The 20,929-nt window shown below is 35.3% G+C and overlaps 1 protein-coding gene across 1 annotated transcript; it reads left to right on the top strand.

Annotated features, from left to right (window-relative positions):
* Positions 1-23: 23 nt before the first annotated feature.
* On the top strand, positions 24-20,898 carry LOC121389047 (methyltransferase-like protein 17, mitochondrial). Its single transcript, XM_041520662.1, has 15 exons — positions 24-122; positions 834-1,002; positions 2,761-2,892; positions 3,854-3,968; positions 4,295-4,376; positions 5,112-5,185; positions 8,233-8,327; positions 9,137-9,207; positions 11,713-11,820; positions 12,323-12,391; positions 12,631-12,681; positions 13,533-13,622; positions 14,253-14,319; positions 14,982-15,102; positions 19,062-20,898. Exons 1-15 carry the CDS (start codon positions 24-26, stop codon positions 19,270-19,272), a joined length of 1,554 nt encoding a protein of 517 aa, XP_041376596.1. The 3' UTR covers positions 19,273-20,898.
* Positions 20,899-20,929: the final 31 nt, after the last annotated feature.

Below are 20,929 nucleotides of genomic sequence, written 5' to 3' on the forward strand. Positions count from 1 at the left end.
GAGAGTTGTTCCCCTTCGACAAAATGGCAGCCTCCACAAAACATGTGATATTTAATAATGTTTGCAGTCTTTGTCGATTTTCTCATGTTTTTTTTAGAAAAATTAGCAAAACAGCAACAAAGGTATCATTTCATAATAATGTTATTGACAGGACTTCATTAAACTAGGCACTGTAACCACGTACACTTTTTAAGTTATTGAAATATACCGTGCAGTTTTCTATATTCGATAATCACTTATTTCCGAATGATTACTTAACAAAAACATTGGCAAATTTAGGAAGGCTGAATTTGGTTATTATATACAATTTGTTCACAATAAAGCTATGAATAGGTATCAAATTCAATTAACAGTGAATCTTCAAATGCAAATTTTTTTAATTTAAGGATTTTTTTTTACACAAACTGTTTGAATTGGCGAAGACCTTCTCACATAAATTTATGGATGATTTTTTTTGTTTTTCATACTTAGAGGAACATAAAAGAAATAACAGACAATACTTATAATTGAATTCGAATCATACTTTCTAATAATAACACTAAAGTTCATACTTTATTTTGAATTATTTTTGGTTGGTAAACAATAACACTCAATAAGACAACTTGCCCATATAAAATGACGTCATATGCAGAGTCGTACAGTGTGCACATTGTTTTTTCTGTTCATACATGCATGAACCAAAAAATAATTGTGGTCAATTCTTAAATGAACAAACTCCCATTGCTACAGCTGGATCAATGGGAATATGTTATATTGTAATGAATGTAACGGAAATTTAATTATTTTAGATTGGAGTTGAGAATTTATTTATAAATATTAAAATTTAACTGCAGACTCAGTATCCAGCGTCTATAGTTCTGAAGGAAACCACTGTTGATCCTGTTGCCATGGAGACAATGGAAAAGGAGAAGGTGACAATGAGAGTCCATCCGGGGGTAATGAGATTGAAAACTGTTAGACTTCCCGAGAGGCTTGAGAGGGCTGTGCAGAACATAGTGGAAAGTAAGTAAAAAAAAAACCTTTACAGTCCTTTGTATCTATAGTGCACGGTCACGCTTGCGCAACCAAGCTCAACCAGTGATTTAGTCAGGTGTTCTGTGGGTCCAAACATAGGCCCCTTCCCAAAAGAAGTGCATTGAAAATTCCCAATTTCTATACTAAAAATTTCCAATATATATTTAATTGTGTCTGTTCTAATAAATTAATTTAACATTGGTGTAGCATTCAGTGGCCTGAAAACAAATATGCCAAGTATGATTTACTCTTGAACTTCTAATGTTCCCAATCCCATCAAAGATGGAACCCTTGTAAATTATTCTAGATAAATCCCAGTCATCTTAATGTTACCTCAGAAGCGTGTTTTGATCATCCACCTGAAATATGGTAACAGCGTTCCGCTGGTTGCAAAGCCCACATTGGAATGAACTTTGCTTTAGCCAGTTTTCACATATATGTAGTACATGTGTATCCTATGAAAGTTATTAAAATTAAGACTAAATGGTGTAGCCACTTTGTATATAAATTAGCCATTGGCTAATTTGGCAGAGGACGGGGTGAGCCCTGTGGTTGCATGAAAAGAAGCTAATTTAACCCCAGCCGGCCTCAGTGTTTTACCCATTCATTGATTATTCAATGTTTGTATTCAGAACTCCTTTTTGTCAATATGTGCAAGCTTTACAAAAAAAAAAAATCTTTGGAAATAGAGCCTGTTTAACTTTTAAAAAAAAGAAGTATATTACATTATATTGCCTACAGTATGCACAGGTCTGTATATCCAATGTGTTTCAGGGTCCCATTCCACGAAGCGATCTTAGTGCTAAGATCACCTTAAGTGCATAACTACTTTATGCACTTACGGTAATCTTTGCGCTAAAATTACTTCTCGGAATGGGGCCCGGTGGTCATTCTCATGTTTTGTAGTAGGTGATTTAGTTTAAAGTAGATTTCAATTCTCGCAGTCACCTGGCCAGGATATTGTTTGAACATGGCATTTTATATTCAGTTACCAGAGGTGTAGCGATACAGGTGGATTGAATGATCATTGTAAATTATTACTGATTGGTTATTAGTCCCCTACCAGTCCAAACAGAGGGGACTGTAGGTTTCATCTCTGTTCATCTGTCCCACATGTTTTCCAGATGTTTTTTGCAGAAAGCTTTGAAATATTGAACTGAAATTTTGTGTATAGTTTCATCATGTACTGTTACAAATCAAGTATGACTCTCATAACAATTTAACCCATTTTTGAGTTATGGCCCTTGAATTTAGGAGATGTGAAAATTTGTTTTCCACTCTCTTTTTTTCAGAAGATCTTTGGATTTTGAGCTGAAATTTTGTGTATAGGTTTATCACGTACTGTTACAGATCAAGTTTAACTTTCATGGCAATTTACTCATTTGTAACAGAGTTATGGCCCTTGAACTTAGGAGATGTGAAAAAACAATTCCAGATTTTTGCAATACCTGGAGATATTTAGATGAAATGTGGTATATAGCTTTATCATTTGTATATACATGTAGCTTTACAAATCAAGTTGAAGTTTTGTAGTGATTTACCCACTTTTCAGAGTTATGGGCCTTGAATTTAGGAAATAAAACAATTGTTGGGCCTGGTAGGGGACATGTATTGCTTTAGCAGTACTCTCAAAATGCTTGTTCATTATTAGGATTTTTTTTTTTATTAAAAGAAAACCACATACCCATGTTTTTTCTATACTCTGTTAGAAGTATTACCAGAACCCAAACTACTGTAACTTTCCAGAGTACCCTATCCATGACATGCAGAAACGAGTGAAAGCATTTCAGAACTATCTTCATGGTCGACATCCACCTATAGAACAAGATGAACTGAGATTACGAGCTAAAGAAATAGAAGAGAAACTGTCTACAGATGGTGAGGACTTTAGATTTTAACAATATTTGTGGCATTGTTTAACGTTTGAATTCCATTTAAATATTCTATCAGTTTGTCTGCCAGAAATAATTTTTTGGTGCTATAAAATTGAATATTTACAATGTGTGTTCTGAATGCAACTGTAGTCGATAGTGGGTATGGGGGGCCTCCCCCAGAAAGAAAATGGGTTAGGTTTAGGGTTAGGGTTAAGAAAATCATAAGAGTCATTAATTTTGTCAAAAGATAAACTTTAAAAAATAAAATCTGCAAAAACATTTGGTTATTGTGCCATACCCATTTTACCCTTTGGCAGAAACCCTGTCTATATTGTAATTGTTAGATTTTCATCCACTACGAGGATTATTATTTATAGTATAATACAGAGAACATTTTGTTCAGTATTGCATCATGACTCGCTACATATGTTTCAGAGATCGCTACACAGTTTTAAAACACTAAATAGTAGTTGCTAATCAATTTTCAATTGACTAGAAATGTTGCTTATAAAACATTTGAAAAAAAAAAAAAATTCTATAATATATCTATTGCTAGTTTTATACTTACAGAACATGTATAATTACACCATTTATTTCGAAATTAATAATAATATTACACCACCTTCCTTCATAAAAAAAAAAGCTGAACTTTTTTCTTTTATTGTTAAATTAAAAACAAAATTATGATTGTTATAAAGTCAGTCTTGTAGGGAATTCATGACCTGGATTTGAATAGGTTTATTACACTATTGGTAAATATCTCTCTAAAGGGTAAATATCTCTCTAAAACAGAGGATGATGAATCCATTCGTGTGTGTGTGTGTGTGTGTGTGTGTGTGTGTGTGTGTGTGTGTGTGTGTGTGTGTGTGTGTGTGTGTGTGTGTGTGTGTGTGTGTGGACATTAAACAGAACTTTTGTTATATGCATGTTAACAGGTCCTTTCTCTGCTTTCTATTTTTTTTTAGCAGTGTTAGATTTGTCTTCATTACCAAAGGATGAAGTAGACAAAGTAGAACACTCTAGGAAAGCCAAACTTTTTCAGAAACTGCGTGCAACAATCTACAAATGGAAACCACTAAGGTATAATAATACATGGTTATTTTATTCTTCCTCTTGCTTTTTAGTTCTTTATGCAACACTGCACCATCATTGCAATCATTTTGTACTGTACTACGAGATCGCAAGGTTGCAAGAGTTTAAGATGACCTTAAGTGTATTAAGACTAAGATCGCTTCGTGGAACGAGGCCCTAAACTGATTATTTTACAAAAAGATTCTTTTATCAAAGTAATTTTTTACAAATTAAACGTTTGTCAACTAATTCATTACTAAAATAGTGGATTTGGGCTATAGGAAACAAATCTTTTTTCACAGGTGATGTAAACTGTATTTAATTTGTTTTTCCAGTTTTGATGCCCCCGGATCGTTATTGTACATGGTGTCTAGACTTTGCCAGGACTACAGTGTCATCTTGAAGTGTTTCTCTGAGGTACTGTTACTCTTGTTGAACGCTCACTTTGTCAGTAGTTAAAGAAGTGAAAATTGTTTCTATTTGTCTTATCTTAAAAAATGTATATTGGGCTATAGAAAGTTACATAAATCACTGAATTTTGAAAATAATATGGTTTTGACATTTATTTTTAATAGTTTAATATTTTGTTAAAAGTTTTTAGAAAGTTATATTTGTTTTTAAGTTGTGCAGGTACAAATGATTATTTATTTGATTGACCGGCCTCGGTGGCATCGTGGTTAGGCCATTGGTCTACAGGCTGGTAGGTACTGGATTTGGATCCCAGTCGAGGCATGGGATTTTTAATCCAGATACCAACTCCAAACCCTGAGTGAGTGCTCCGCAAGGCTCAATGGATAGGTGTAAACCACTTGCACCGACCAGTGATCCATAACTGGTTCAACAAAGGCCATGGTTTGTGCTATCCTGCCTGTGGGAAGCGCAAATAAAAGATCCCTTGCTGCTAATCGGAAAGAATAGCCCATGTAGTGGCGATAGCGGGTTTCCTCTCAAAATCTGTGTCCTTAAACATATGTCTGACGCCATATAACCGTAAATAAAATGTGTTGAGTGCGTCGTTAAATAAAACATTTATTTTTTTATTTTATTTATTTATTTAAAAAATCTAGTAAACTTGGTATAAAGTGTGTTAGAAAATATAATCACACGATATATAAGCATGTCTTTGTTATGTTACATACTTCTCTTCTGCAGATTTCTAAACGAGATCCCAGGTTTCATCCTAAGGCATTGTTTGACTTGGGATCTGGTGTCGGATCTGTTATCTGGTAAGCCAAAACCTTTTATATCCAAAAGTTTGTTTTGTTTAACGACACCACTAGAGCACATTGATTTATTAAACATCTGCTATTGGATGTCAAACATTTGGTAATTTTGACATATAGTCTTAGAGAGGAGGAAACCCGCTACTTTTGTCCATTAGTAGCAAGGGATATTTTATATGCAGCATCTCACAGACAGGATAGCATATACCACAGCCTTTGATATACCAGTCATAGTGCACTGGCTGGAATGAGAAATAGCCCAATGGGGCCCACCGACGGGGATCGATCCTAGACCGACCGCACATCGAGAGAGTGCTTTACCACTGTCCCGCTCCTTTTTATATCCAAAGACCAGGATTTAGTTTATAGGTAGCCAGTCATTTTGATGGGTGTGCGTGACGGCAGGGCTTCTGGATTATGGTAGCCCCACTCCCATGGCTAGTGATATTCAATGTTGGGCCAGTAAATAACTACAATTGCCATGCCCGACGGCTAGTGAATTTTTTTGGTCAAATGTTGCAGTTAAGTCTGTTTTGTAAATATAAATATCCTGCCCACACCCAACCCCTCAATGTTAGTGTTTTAAGCTCTATCTCCCTCTTTAGATAACATATTTGATTATTACTAGTATGTAGTAATATTATATTAACTTTAAGTAAAGTAAGGCTAGTGAATTTTTAATCGTGGCTAGTAAATTATTCAAATCACTGATCCCATGGTTAGTAGATTTTATGAAAATTCAAGAAGCCCTGGTAATGGTCATGGGATAATTCGACCTCAAAGGACACACCACATTTCAGCCAGTACCACTGTAATATTCAGACTGAGAAAGTGAATATAAAGGAGATGTTGTTATTATTGTTAAATTATATTTTAAAAAGTAGCTGTATTGTGATGGAGGGTTTCCTCTCGTATTTTATTTACACCCAGTGTTGTATTTGCCATATGATAAATACTTAACAGCCACTGGGTAGGGGTGCAGGATGTAGGTTGATGATCAATCTCCCATGTTGAACATAGTTTCTTCCTTTCACACCACGGGTGAGACGTAGCCCAGTGGTAAGGCACTCGCTTGATGCGCAGTCTGGTATCGATCCCCATCGGTGGACCCATTTGGCTATTTCTCGTTCCAGCCAGTGCACCACGACTGGTATATCAAAGGTGGTGGTATGTATTACCCTGTCTGCGGCATGGTGCATATAAAAGATCCCTTGCTGCTAATCGAAAAAGAGTAGCCCATGAAGTGGTGACAGTGGGATTTGTTTCAATATTTGTGTGTGGTTCTTAACCATATGTCTGACACCATATAACCGTAAAATAAACTGTGTTTAGTGTGTCGTTAAATAAAACATTTCTTTCTATCTTTCCTTCCACACCAGTGCCTCAAGGGTTATTGTGTGTGCTTTCCTGTATATTTGATATAAAAGATACCTTGCTGTCATAAGAGTAGCCAGTGTTACATCATCAGATTTTCTATGATACTGTAGATCAAGTGTTAAACAGCCATATGTCGGACACTAAATAATCATTTTCTCTGATACTGTAGATCAAGTGTTAAACAGCCATATGTCGGACACTAAATAATCATTTTCTCTGATACTGTAGATCAAGTGTTAAACAGCCATATGTCGGAAACTAAATAATCATTTTCTCTGATACTGTAGATCAAGTGTTAAACAGCCATATGTCGGACACTAAATAATCATTTTCTATGATACTGTAGATCAAGTGTTAAACAGCCATATGTCGGACACTAAATAATCATTTTCTCTGATACTGTAGATCAAGTGTTAAACAGCCATATGTCGGACACTAAATAATCATTTTCTCTGATACTGTAGATCAAGTGTTAAACAGCCATATGTCGGACACTAAATAATCATTTTCTCTGATACTGTAGATCAAGTGTTAAACAGCCATATGTCGGACACTAAATAATCATTTTCTATGATACTGTAGATCAAGTGTTAAACAGCCATATGTCGGACACTAAATAATCATTTTCTCTGATACTGTAGATCAAGTGTTAAACAGCCATATGTCGGACACTAAATAATCATTTTCTCTGATACTGTAGATCAAGTGTTAAACAGCCATATGTCGGACACTAAATAATCATTTTCTATGATACTGTAGATCAAGTGTTAAACAGCCATATGTCGGACACTAAATAATCATTTTCTATGATACTGTAGATCAAGTGTTAAACAGCCATATGTCGGACACTAAATAATCATTATTCTGCAACCACTGTTTCTAATGGCCGATTATGATGACTGATTAAAGCAAAGTCAGAAACATATATTAGCAGATTATGACTTTTGACGTCACTCATGTGACATTACATGCATAGCTATATTACAAAATCGCTCATTTGACCTCTAGGTCATCATACATTGTAGCTGAAATAACAGTAATAATAGCTTTTCCCCTTAATTTTTATGGTCTGCATGATAAAGATAATAACTAGTTAATGACATAGGATATTGACTTTATCCTGTTCAGGCTGAATGGGAAATTCCACTCGGCAAGTCTCACAGAATTTCCCATTCTTACCGTCACAGGATACAGCTGATATCCTACATCATTAATTAGTTATTCTCTATATAATATCAGTGTTTTTGCCAGAAAGAAATTTTTGGATATGGCGCTATGGAATTGAATATTTACAATGTGTTTGCTGAATGCAACTGCAGTCAACAGGGGATATGGGGGCCTTTTCCAGATAGAAAATAGGTTAGGTTTAGGGTAAGGATTAAGAAAATCATACAGTAAATTTGGGTATGGCGCCATACCTGTTTTACACTGGCAGAAACCCTGAATATTATTAGGCTCAAAATAATAGTATGTTAGACACTAAATAGCCATAGCTTAAACAATGTGGAGGTGGTTTTAAACATTCCTTTCTTTTTTTTACTAATAGTCACTAAAAATGGTGTTTCCTAGGGTGTTATTCAACAAGTGTTACTTTTCTCTCCATAATGTGCAACGTAATTTTAATCTGTTGAGTGTAAAATGAAGTTCAAATGGTTCTGGTAATTTGTTTTTAGGGCTGCCAATGAAGTGTGGAGATCCAAAATTGTGGAGTATTTCTGTGTGGACAAATCTGTGGATGTTAGTACATTGGCAAGACTGCTTCTGCAAGGTCAGTTTTTTTTTACATGAAAGTTGTGCAATGTGATATTTATGTGTTAAAACAGTAATTACATTTTAGCTCTTCAAACTTTTAAAGTCTAGACTCAAGGCTTTCATAAAGTCTTACCCTTACAAATATGTACTGCTCTGCAAAAGTTAAGCGCCACATAATTTTGCCAAGGTGTAAAACAGTATTTGCATAATATGTAAACACAATCAAACATATGTGGGATATTTTTGTATCATGTGTATAAAAGAGTGATCCGCCAGAATGCAGAATCTCAAATATTTGATGCTTCTTCTTCTTCTGCATTCAAACTACGTAGTTGATCATGCTTTAGATTTGGAGTCTTCTTGTGTTGAAAAATACCGCTGTCTGAATTAAATCATCTCTGGTGAGATCAGCTAGTGCTTTAACCTTTCTTCATTGATCAAAGGGCAAGAGTACAGGATGTGCTTTGGAGACTGTCGTGATGTTTGACATGAACAGTTGTCAGTGTCTGCCTGCTTCAGGCGGTACATAAAGACCCGGTGATGGTAGTGACCAGTCGGTAATGTGAATACTGTTGTCTGCTGGTGGAACTGAGAAACTTTCTTTTGATGATTTTTTGTTGTTGTCTCTCTGAAGGAGAATTGAAGAATTGATGCAAACACTTGGAGAGAAATGGTAGAGAATTCCCCTGTTACAAATCAAGTGATTCAGTAGGAGTGTGATGAGGTGTCTCATTTAATATTACAATGCAAATATGGAGTTTCTTTTGGAAAGTAGCTTCATTCAAAATGTTTGTATCTCTATTGTGATCACTATTCATTTTACAGATGGTGAGGAACAGAGAGAGATGCATGTTCGTGGTGTTTACTTCAGACAGTTTCTTCCCACTACTCAAGAGGTGATGGTTCAAACACTATGATTCAGGGTTTTTTCACAGTTAGCTATTTAGTAATTTCAGTATTTTTGTATACTTATATGGCAGTGGTACTTGTAATGTATTTAGTCTCTGTGTTTGTAATGAAAAATTCAACTATCAATTTTATATCATTCAGAACATCCTTTTATTTTGAAAAACTATTTTTGAAATTTATGATCTCATAAACTGACGATCAAAAGAAAGTATACCAATTATTTTTTCAAAGTATTAAAAACAACACAAAACACAAGTTGATGCAAATGTTATATTTTGAAAGTTTAATAATTTGGCGATAAATAAACACGAGTAGACTCGATAAAACCCATAAAATGATAATATCACAGTTCACAACAGCACTAGGGGTGAAATGTGCAATTTCATAAAGGACCATTCATAACGAAGGTGAATAAATTTGACCACAAAGAACATGTTTCAATAGTGTGTATGTCCACCATGTGCAAGTATGCAAGCATGGACCCGACGTCGGACAGATTTCCGTCAATGACAATAAGGTCTGTCCACTGCTGGCCACAGATACCGCACAAAACCATCACAGATCCACCACCAAATGGTTCAGTCTCCTGAACACAGCACGGAGCTGTTCTCTTTCCTGCACGTCGATATATCCGAGTCCTGCCATCAGCTCTGAATAACTGAAACCTGCTCTCATCAGAAAAGAGTACACGTTGCCAATCCGATGTTGCCAACGTGGAAACTGACGTGCCCAACGTAAATGTCGAAGTCAATGTTGCCTCATCAATGTCATCCCTCTGAATGGTCGATAGGCCCTGATACCATGCTGTCGTAGTCGACGATGTACAGTGTGACGACTGATGACATGTCCAAGGCCAATCGCTGCAGATGACGTCATAGTGAGGAATCTGTTACATAAGTGTAAGATGCGGAGATGGCGGTCCTCGTTGGCTGTTGTGACGCGGGGTCTTCCACTTCATGGTTTGTCTGCAGTCCTGCCAGTCACCCTGTAATGCTGTATCAACCTGGTGATCGTCAATTTTGTGCAATACAGGATTCCTGCCACATGGGCATAACTCGCACCCAACTGCACCATACCAATAGCTCTCTCTTTCTTCAGCAGTTAGCCTTGCCATGTTCTCTGGTGTTTTACTGTTGACTGAGACATGTTCTAAGCAATGGCACCCTTTTTTACACCCTTATGTGCAAGAGTATCATGTTTCTTGCGCAGTATAAATTTGATGAATAAACTAATTTTGCACATGCGGCATCTCCCAAACGCAGCAATGTGCAACTATTTGTCTTTGATTGCATTATAACGAACTTATCTAACCTTCCATGAATGTGTATTGTGTTTATTTATAATAAAAATAATTGGTATACTTTCTTTTGATCGTCAGTTTAGTTGTAAATATAACATTTTGTAATAATACTTCTTAGTTGTTTACAAAAACAGAAATGTAAATTATTTCAAATCCCGTTTAATTCTATAATATACTTGTCATGATGGCAAAAGTAGTTGCTGAAAAATATGTAGTAGTGTTGGTATAAAGTGCTCCTACTGGCAGTAGCTACTGGGAATTTCCCTATTAGCTCATTTGGTAGAGCACTGGACTCTCGTACTGAGAGTCTGTGGTTCGAATCCCCTAAGTGGAGGTTGATTTTTATCTGTTACATTTGGAGCTGACGTAAGGACTGGGTATGTTCTTAACACAAGGGTACAATTATAACCCAGTCAGAACCCGTAACAGTTCAACTGCCCGTGGCCCATTGCTCTGGGACGTAGCTTCACTTGAGGGGGCAGTATGTAGTAGTGTTGGTATAAAGTGCTCCTACTGGCAGTAGCTAGTGGGAATTTCCCTATTAGCTCAGTTGGTAGAGCACTGGACTGTCGTACTGAGAGTCTGTGGGTCGAATCCCCTAAGTGGAGGTTGATTTTTATCTGTTACAAATAAAAATTGTTTTACATAATGCTTGTATATGCTATAAATATTGTTTTGACTTTTAAATTACCAGTTATTGAAGGGGCGGGATGTAGCCCAGTAGTAACGCATTCGCTTGATGCACAGTCGGTCTAGGTTTGATCCCCATCGGGCTATTTCTCATTCCAGCCAGTGCTTCACAACTGGTGTAACAAAGGCTGTGGTATGTGCTATCCTGTCTGTGGGATGATGCATATAAAAGATCCCTTGCTGCTAATAGAAAAGAGTAGCCCATAAAGTGGCGAAAGTGGGTTTCCTTTCTCAATATCTGTGTGGTCCTTAACCATATGTCCGACACCATAGAACCGTAAATAAAATGTGTTGAGTGCATTATTAAATAAAACATTTCCTTTCTTTCAGTTATTGAAATTAACATTATTGATACGTTTGGGTTTTTTTTTTTGGGGGGTGGGGGGTATCTTTTGTGCTACTGCTCCCCAGAGGAAAGTTAATACCCTATTACTTTTGTCATGTATTAAAATTAATATTGAAATTTCTGTTGTGATAATAATAGGAGATGTAATTTTTTCAGAACACATTTGATATTGTTGTCAGTTGCTATACATTGCTGGAGCAGTTAAATAGGCAAGAAAGACTTGACATGGTGCTCTCCCTTTGGAAAATGACTGATAATTACTTGGTATGTCACTAACCACTAACAACTAACTCATTGTCCTGGACAGACAGCCCAGATAGCTGGTGTGTGACCAGGACAGTATGCTTGAACCTTAATTGGATATAAGCACGAACATAAGGTGAAATGAAATTAAATACTTGGTATAGAAATTCAGATTGTTATCACATAAGTTAAATTGTCATTTGCTAAATACAATTTAATAAAGTGTAATTTAGAAAATATAGTTTATAATAAATTTGCTTAGCTGAGATAATAATTTATGTGGCAATCAAAGTTTCCAAAATGCTTATACCTTTGTTAGTGTAATTTGTAAGCTATTGTTACAATAGTTTCATTAATATTTCTTCTTCAAAGTATCCAACCAACATTTTGTTTTAAAGTGTCTCATTACTGTAGTGAATTATGTGTCTAATTTTGCTAATAGATGAGTTTCATTTAGTGTCTTGTGTGTTATTCAAATATATGTCTGAGACTTTGTGTAAAATTTAAAACTAAATTATTTCAGGTGCTTGTTGAAAATGGGTCTGTTCCTGGGTTCCGACTCATAAATGAAGCCAGACATCATATCCTGCAGGTATTTATATACAGATATTTCTTTATTTTGTGATTTTTATATTTAGTATACCGGTAGCAGTTTTAACATATGAAAAGTTTTGTAATGGTAATATATATATTTTTAATAATAATAATATTGTTATATTGAATAAAATATTGTCTTTAATATTTTTGGGAGAATAATAATATTGTTATGTTGAATAAAATATAGTCTTAACTTTGAGAGATTTTAATTGTTTTGTTTTTCTATATCTGCAGTCTGCCAGTGACCATGGTGATGAGAGGTTACAAGGTCATGTGTTTGCCCCTGTAAGTAATTTTATTCTGTATGTCATAGATTCCTTCTGCAAGTCGGTTGTTGCTCATTTTTAAATAACTTAGTGAACATTGTCTGAAGCAAGGCTAGAGGAAACTACTATTGTCCTCACGATTTCCTTGCTTTCCATTTAGCCACTATTAAAAGTTTTGTAAAAAAAATAATTTTAAAATCTGATTTTTTAAAAGATTGAAACCTATATTTTTAGTTTCCGAAAACTTATAATCAGACAAACATGAAGATTTTTCATTTCCAGTAAAGCAAAAATTAATTTATTATTATAATTTTTGTTTTGTTTTGGGATGGTGTTGTTTTTCGGATTGTGTTGTTTTGTTTACAATTTGTTTTAGCTGTCCAGTAAGACAATTGTTTTTCACTCCATTCAAAATATTTCAGTTGTAAATATTTGCATATTAACATACTGTATGAGGCAGGATAATAAAACTTGATTATTTTTTTAATTGCATGTAGGTTTCCATTTATTAAATGTTTTTTAAAAATTGGGATGTATGGTTTTTGTCTTGTCAAAAGATGAGATAAAGGGACATATATTTTCTGATGACAGCCATGGTCTCAACGTTTCACTTAGCTCTAATGATAACTAGACGTCCTAGACCAATCAAACTTTCTTTATAGATACAATTGTATCTGCTAAAACAAATAATTTAAATGTTTTTAATTTTACTTATTAAAATACATTGTACTTTACTTTTGGCTCAGTTTTAACTTTTCACAGTTTTGTCCATTTCTCACAAATGTTAAGTCCAAGATGGGTAAGACTTGATTGTATGGACTTCTTGTCATTATTTCAACTGCACAAATTAAAAAAATATATAAATTTTAGTGTCCTCATGATGGACCTTGTCCAAAGCTGACCCAGAAAGGAATTCCATGTTTTTCACAAGTCTTCTACAGACCTCTGAAAATGTTATCAGTAAGTATTTTGATTAGAACAAGAGAAAAAATATATATTATTTTCCTGTAACTTGATCGACATTAAACTTAATTTTGACTTTGTTTTTCTTTTTTTTAAGAAAAAAAAATAGCTGGGGTAATAAATAGAATAATAAACTTGGTACCAGTTTATCATCAAATTTATGTCCCACATGAAATAATTTTCATTGGTCACTCGCTAAAGCTCATGGCAACTGAAAATCATTTTATTTGGGATAGTTTTGATAACAACTAATTTTGACTTCTGTTAGTAAACATTGTTTTAGTAAAGGAAAACAATCTTTAAACATACCAATTTACCAATCCGCTGCAAAAATGATGGTTCTTTTACAGTTAATTGCAGACAATTATTTTTGAACAAATAGGTCATTTAATTTTAATACACTTTTCAGAAAATGTTAGAAATTAATGTTACCTCTATGTATTAGCTATAGGGTGAAATTGTTAAGAAATACATTTTTGGATTGCTTGATCTTTTTGTTTTAAGTGTTTTTAGTTGTAAATAAAAATGTATGTAAACTTTCAAGTTAAAAAAATCATGTCTTGATAAACATCCAGTAGAAAAATAACATTATTACGTTTTCTTTGGCATCTGTTGAATCTTTTTCAGAAAAGTGATGTAAAAGTTTCTGAAAGATACAGTTACGTCATCCTTAAGAAGGGAAAGAGAACGGAAAGTAAGTAAAAGGAAACAGATCCATGCACAAGTGGTTGATAGTTCAGGGCTTCTAGATTATGGAAGCCCCACTCCCATGGCTAGTGATATTCAATGTTGGGCTAGTAAATAACTACTATTATCATGAACGACGGCTAGTGAAAACAAAAATTGTCAAATGTTGCAGTTTAGTCAGTGTTAGTGTTTTTAAGCTATATATCTCCCTCTTTAGGTGACATATCTGATTATTACTATTATTTAGTTAAATTGTATTAACTTAAAGTAAAGTAGGACTAGTGAATTTTAATTGTGGCTAGTACATTTTTAAAATTAATGATCCCATGGCTAGTAGATTTTAGAAAAATTCGAGAAACCCTGTAGTTAAATTTTTCAATCGTTTTTTCTAACAAGGTAAATAAATAATGTCACCTTAAATATTCATGAAAAGAGAAAACAATCCACATTTTCTTCAAATTTGTGTTTTACTGGCCACAGTGTGTTTTAGTTGAACTACATCATAACTTAAGCTTGTTTGGTGTTTCACATCATGATGGTTATTTCATTTTATGTTAAATAACGCATCGCATGTAAACTAAATTTCTGATTGTAAACCTACCAGTCTATGTCAGCACATCCAAGGTATTTTTCTCTAATTCCTTTTCATTTATATCTCATGTTTTTCAGTGTCCGGATGGCCACGAGTTGTCCAGGAAGTGACAAAGGCTTCCAAACACATCCACTGTCACGTATGTTGTCCCAGCGGTCAGCTCCATCACGAGATTCTCACCAAGAAGAGAAATGGAAAGTATGTCCCTTTTTAACTGTTATCCTTCAAAATGGGAAGTAAAAATATGGAAACCCCCCCCCCCCCCCCCCCCCATAATATCCAAAGTTAATACACTTAATTTTTCATGAATTGTCCAGTTCTGATTACTATTCTCGGAAGTACAAAAAATTCTGTTGCTGTCTGCTTGTCCGCATCTAGAACTGGTTGGAGCGATGTGGGGATCAAGAGGTCTGTTATAACTTATATGCATTTCTAAGGCGCTATTGTTGAAACAGCCATTGCAGGAGCAGACGTTGTTGACATAGTGAGAACTATCCCATTGGGAAGACAGACCGGGGAAGAACTGCCACTATCAACATCTTCCCTCCAATGTACGACCCTGGTTCCTGTCTTCACAGGGGAGTTAAACTTTGGTGTGCTGTACTTCCGAGGTGGAGTATCATGTCGCCTTTCATCCTGGTGCGTAGTTTGATACCCAAAAGCCAGTGTGTATTTTTGTGCTGGTGTGTCGTTAACCATTCATTCATTCATTTGATCCCGGTGCAGATGTGTAACTTCCTGAGGAGATCGGCTCCTGTAAGACACACCCCATGGGGAAACAGTTGTTTCTGGTACTGTGTTGGTATCGTGTGTGTAAAATCATGGAACTGAAATTTTGTTTCCCATGATTATTATATCGAGTACGACTATTCAACGAAAATAATATAATAATATAGAATTATTTTTTAAAAACAGTTTCTGATGGTTTTCCATGATCACAAAGCATGGAAGTGAAAAAGTGTTTCCCATGAAATTTGAAATCCTATAGCCTGTGCCACAGGGGTGTCTTCTCTCTTAAGTAAGGTTTGGTATTTTGGCAGGTGATATTTGTTAAAATATTTAGTTTGTAAGCACTGCTACTGTAGAACCAATGTCATCATTACGGTAATTTTACAAGAATACTTTGTGTTCTATTTGAAATCCTATAGCCTGTGCCACAGGGGTGTCTTCTCTCTTAAGTAAGGTTTGGTATTTTGGCAGGTGATATTTGTTAAAATATTTAGTTTGTAAGCACTGCTACTGTAGAACCAATGTCATCATTACGGTAATTTTACAAGAATACTTTGTGTTCTATTTGAAATCCTATAGCCTGTGCCACAGGGGTGTCTTCTCTCTTAAGTAAGGTTTGCTATTTTGGCAGGTGATATTTGTTAAAATATTTAGTTTGTAAGCACTGCTACTGTAGAACCAATGTCATCATTACGGTAATTTTACAAGAATACTTTGTGTTCTATTTGAAATCCTATAGCCTGTGCCACAGGGGTGTCTTCTCTCTTAAGTAAGGTTTGCTATTTTGGCAGGTGATATTTGTTAAAATATTTAGTTTGTAAGCACTGCTACTGTAGAACCAATGTCATCATTACGGTAATTTTACAAGAATACTTTGTGTTCTATTTGAAATCCTATAGCCTGTGCCACAGGGGTGTCTTCTCTCTTAAGTAAGGTTTGCTATTTTGGCAGGTGATATTTGTTAAAATATTTAGTTTGTAAGCACTGCTACTGTAGAACCAATGTCATCATTACGGTAATTTTACAAGAATACTTTGTGTTCTATTTGAAATCCTATAGCCTGTGCCACAGGGGTGTCTTCTCTCTTAAGTAAGGTTTGCTATTTTGGCAGGTGATATTTGTTAAAATATTTAGTTTGTAAGCACTGCTACTGTAGAACCAATGTCATCATTACGGTAATTTTACAAGAATACTTTGTGTTCTATTTGAAATCCTATAGCCTGTGCCACAGGGGTGTCTTCTCTCTTAAGTAAGGTTTGCTATTTTGGCAGGTGATATTTGTTAAAATATTTAGTTTGTAAGCACTGCTACTGTAGAACCAATGTCATCATTACGGTAATTTTACAAGAATACTTTGTGTTCTATTTGAAATCCTATAGCCTGTGCCACAGGGGTGTCTTCTCTCTTAAGTAAGGTTTGCTATTTTGGCAGGTGATATTTGTTAAAATATTTAGTTTGTAAGCACTGCTACTGTAGAACCAATGTCATCATTACGGTAATTTTACAAGAATACTTTGTGTTCTATTTGAAATCCTATAGCCTGTGCCACAGGGGTGTCTTCTCTCTTAAGTAAGGTTTGCTATTTTGGCAGGTGATATTTGTTAAAATATTTAGTTTGTAAGCACTGCTACTGTAGAACCAATGTCATCATTACGGTAATTTTACAAGAATACTTTGTGTTCTATTTGAAATCCTATAGCCTGTGCCACAGGGGTGTCTTCTCTCTTAAGTAAGGTTTGCTATTTTGGCAGGTGATATTTGTTAAAATATTTAGTTTGTAAGCACTGCTACTGTAGAACCAATGTCATCATTACGGTAATTTTACAAGAATACTTTGTGTTCTATTTGAAATCCTATAGCCTGTGCCACAGGGGTGTCTTCTCTCTTAAGTAAGGTTTGCTATTTTGGCAGGTGATATTTGTTAAAATATTTAGTTTGTAAGCACTGCTACTGTAGAACCAATGTCATCATTACGGTAATTTTACAAGAATACTTTGTGTTCTATTTGAAATCCTATAGCCTGTGCCACAGGGGTGTCTTCTCTCTTAAGTAAGGTTTGCTATTTTGGCAGGTGATATTTGTTAAAATATTTAGTTTGTAAGCACTGCTACTGTAGAACCAATGTCATCATTACGGTAATTTTACAAGAATACTTTGTGTTCTATTTGAAATCCTATAGCCTGTGCCACAGGGGTGTCTTCTCTCTTAAGTAAGGTTTGCTATTTTGGCAGGTGATATTTGTTAAAATATTTAGTTTGTAAGCACTGCTACTGTAGAACCAATGTCATCATTACGGTAATTTTACAAGAATACTTTGTGTTCTATGTCCTTTTTACCCAGTTGTTATTGTTGCTCTGTAGTCTGTGAGGACATCATTGTCCTCTGCAATTAAGATCTTTCTCGGTCCATCCATGTCGGTGAATGGCTACTCTTCCAGTGTCTCCTCTTTTCACAATAAAAACACTTTACTATATACTAGCTGGGGAGATTTCTTCTCATTATTGATACAAAGAAAGTTTGTTTTGTTTAACGACACCACTACAGCAATTGATTAATTAATCATCATCTTTTGGTAATTATGACTCATAACCATCAGAGGAAACCCATTACATTTTTCCTAATGCAGCAAGGGATCTTTTATATGCATTTTCCCACAGACGGAAAAGCACGGCCTTTGTTCAGTTGTGGTGCACTGGTTGGAACGAGAAAAAAATTAATCAGCTGAATGGACCCACGGAGGTGGTTCAATCCTGCGACACAAGCACCTCAAGCGAGCACTCAACCGACTGAGCTAAATCCCACCCCTTATTGAGACAAAGTAACCATAATGTAGATAACAAATAGCCAGAGATAAAAATATGCCGTATCGTTTTTGTTTTCCGTTGCACCACTGATGCTGTTTAAGAAAGCTGTATTATATACTAGACAAAAACATTTAGCAGTTTGGTGCTACTGCATTGTAGTTTTAAATACAAGCTATATTCAATAACCTGGAGCCTAACAGGTGTTTCTGCCAGACGGTAAAACGGGTATGGCACCAAATGTTTGGCAAATTATATTTTTTCAAGTTAACCTTTTGACAAAATTAACTATTCTTATCATTACTATATACTTTTCATAACCCTACCCTAAACGTAACCTATTTTCTTTCTTGGGGAGGCCCCTCATACCCCCTGTCGACTGTGGTTGCATTCAGTTATATAGCGCCATACCCAAAAAAATAATTCTGGCAGAAACACTGCCTAATTCACTAAACTCTCGCAACTCGCTAAAAGACTTGCAAAGAGGATGCTTTGTTGTCTAACAGAGCCTAAGAGACCTTTGTGAATTAGGCCCCTGACCTGAAAGTTATGAGTTTTCATTGATTCAAGCACATTTACCAAATTGCTTAAACTGTTTTGTCTAAGTGTAGCTTGTTATACTTGCAGAGATCTGTACCAGTGTGTGCGGTATACCAGCTGGGGAGACCTGCTGCCTGTTAGACTATCTGGTGTTGTGCCGGAACAATCAGAACAATCAGAGCAGTCGGAACAATCCAGTGAGAACTCAGATTCTCAATCTGAAGTTAAACACACAACAGACACTGAATCGGACTGTGCAGAGACCGATAATCCAGAGGAGAAACCATTACCCACTTAAAGATTGCTGGCTAATTAATGTGGATGTAATGGTTTTGGATTCTGGAAATCAACAGTGATAGTGATATTGCAGAGCAAATAATGTGCTATATGTGGTGTGTTAACCATTTGTTGTGTGATTGATGTTAGGATATTAAAACAAATTGAAATTGTCTAACTCGACAAAGTCAAAAGGCAAGATGTACAGAACAGTGGCAGATCCAGATAATTAATTTAGGGGGTCCTTAATGACGTGGTCAAAGGTCGCAAACGTTCCTAAAGGGATTCCTCAGATTCTCCAACATTAAAAATGAAAAAATAAATTTAAAATATAACTGTCACGAAAATTAGGGTGAGGGGCTGGAGAATAATACATCAGTACCCGTTGGGGACAATTTATCAACAACAAGTGGTTGCCAAATGTATATAATGAGTGAAAGAAAGTTAGATACGGTTTTAAACTATCAATTCTAAGAGGAATCGTCTTTCCAATGGGCACAAATATATTATTGTATTTCCTATACATCTTCAAAAGGTAATTTTTTAATATAGCTTAACAAAACACTGTTCAAAAAGACTGAAGATAAGGTTGAAAGTGTGACATTGTAACAGCCAGACGGAAGACTCCGGAGTGAATTGGTCTATGGAAGTTCATCTCTTACCCAAGAGTGTAACAAATAGGTTTTACGTTTCCAATGGCGACCAACATTTAATTTTGGTGTTTAAGTCCATTTTGTCATAAACTATAAGTGCTAGATCAATATATCTATGTATATTTTTAAGGAACTAGATTCATTATGAACAGAATATCACAAATGATTTCTCTATTCATTGAATCAGTTTAAGGGAGGTGAGACATGTAATTTCACAAAATTCTTGTTTATAACAAAATTTGACTACTGCAATTAGCCATAAAACAATGGAAGAAAAGAGGAGCTTGTTGAAACTGTTCTTTACTATTGTACTTGTGCATTTATTTTAATTTTAGTTGCACTTCACAAACAGTAGTACAAATGTATCTAGTACACTGATAATAGTGCAAATAACAGTTGTGCATAAAAATGGTTTAGAGAAATGATTGTCCTATATATAACTTACTGCTTCTGCAGTGTCACAACTGGCCTTGATGGTGTTGTGGTTAAGCCATTGGGCTTATGTCAGGTAGGTATTGAGTTCACATCCAGGTACCAGGTACCAGCTCCCACCCAGAACGAGTTGAACAACTCTGTGTGTAAGGCCACTACACTGGTGTCTCTCTCTCTCACACTAACCACTAACAACTATCTCACTGTCCTGGACAGACAGCCCAGATAGCTGAGGTTTGTGTCCAGGACAGCGTGCTTGAACCTTAATTGGATAGAAGCACAAAAATAAGTACATATAAATGAGTGCAGTATTACTGTCAGGTCAAGTCATAGGGTTTTACGTGCACATTCAGAACAAGCTGTTGTAGCGCACGCCTGTCCAGGACAGGAACGTATTACTGTTCGATTTTGCATTTTAAACCCATGGAAATATAAACAGAACTTATTGGGTATCGTCATGCATGATACTCATGGTTACATTTTGACTAATTGTTACATTATATGTTTGTTTATTATTGCAGAATAAAGATGTTTTTAAAACAATACTTATGATGCATTATTTATTATTTATAATGTATAGAGGTAGCGTTTCTG

Source organism: Gigantopelta aegis, chromosome 14 (genome assembly GCF_016097555.1).
Source record: "Gigantopelta aegis isolate Gae_Host chromosome 14, Gae_host_genome, whole genome shotgun sequence".
NCBI classification, from domain to species: Eukaryota; Metazoa; Mollusca; class Gastropoda; order Neomphalida; family Peltospiridae; genus Gigantopelta; species Gigantopelta aegis.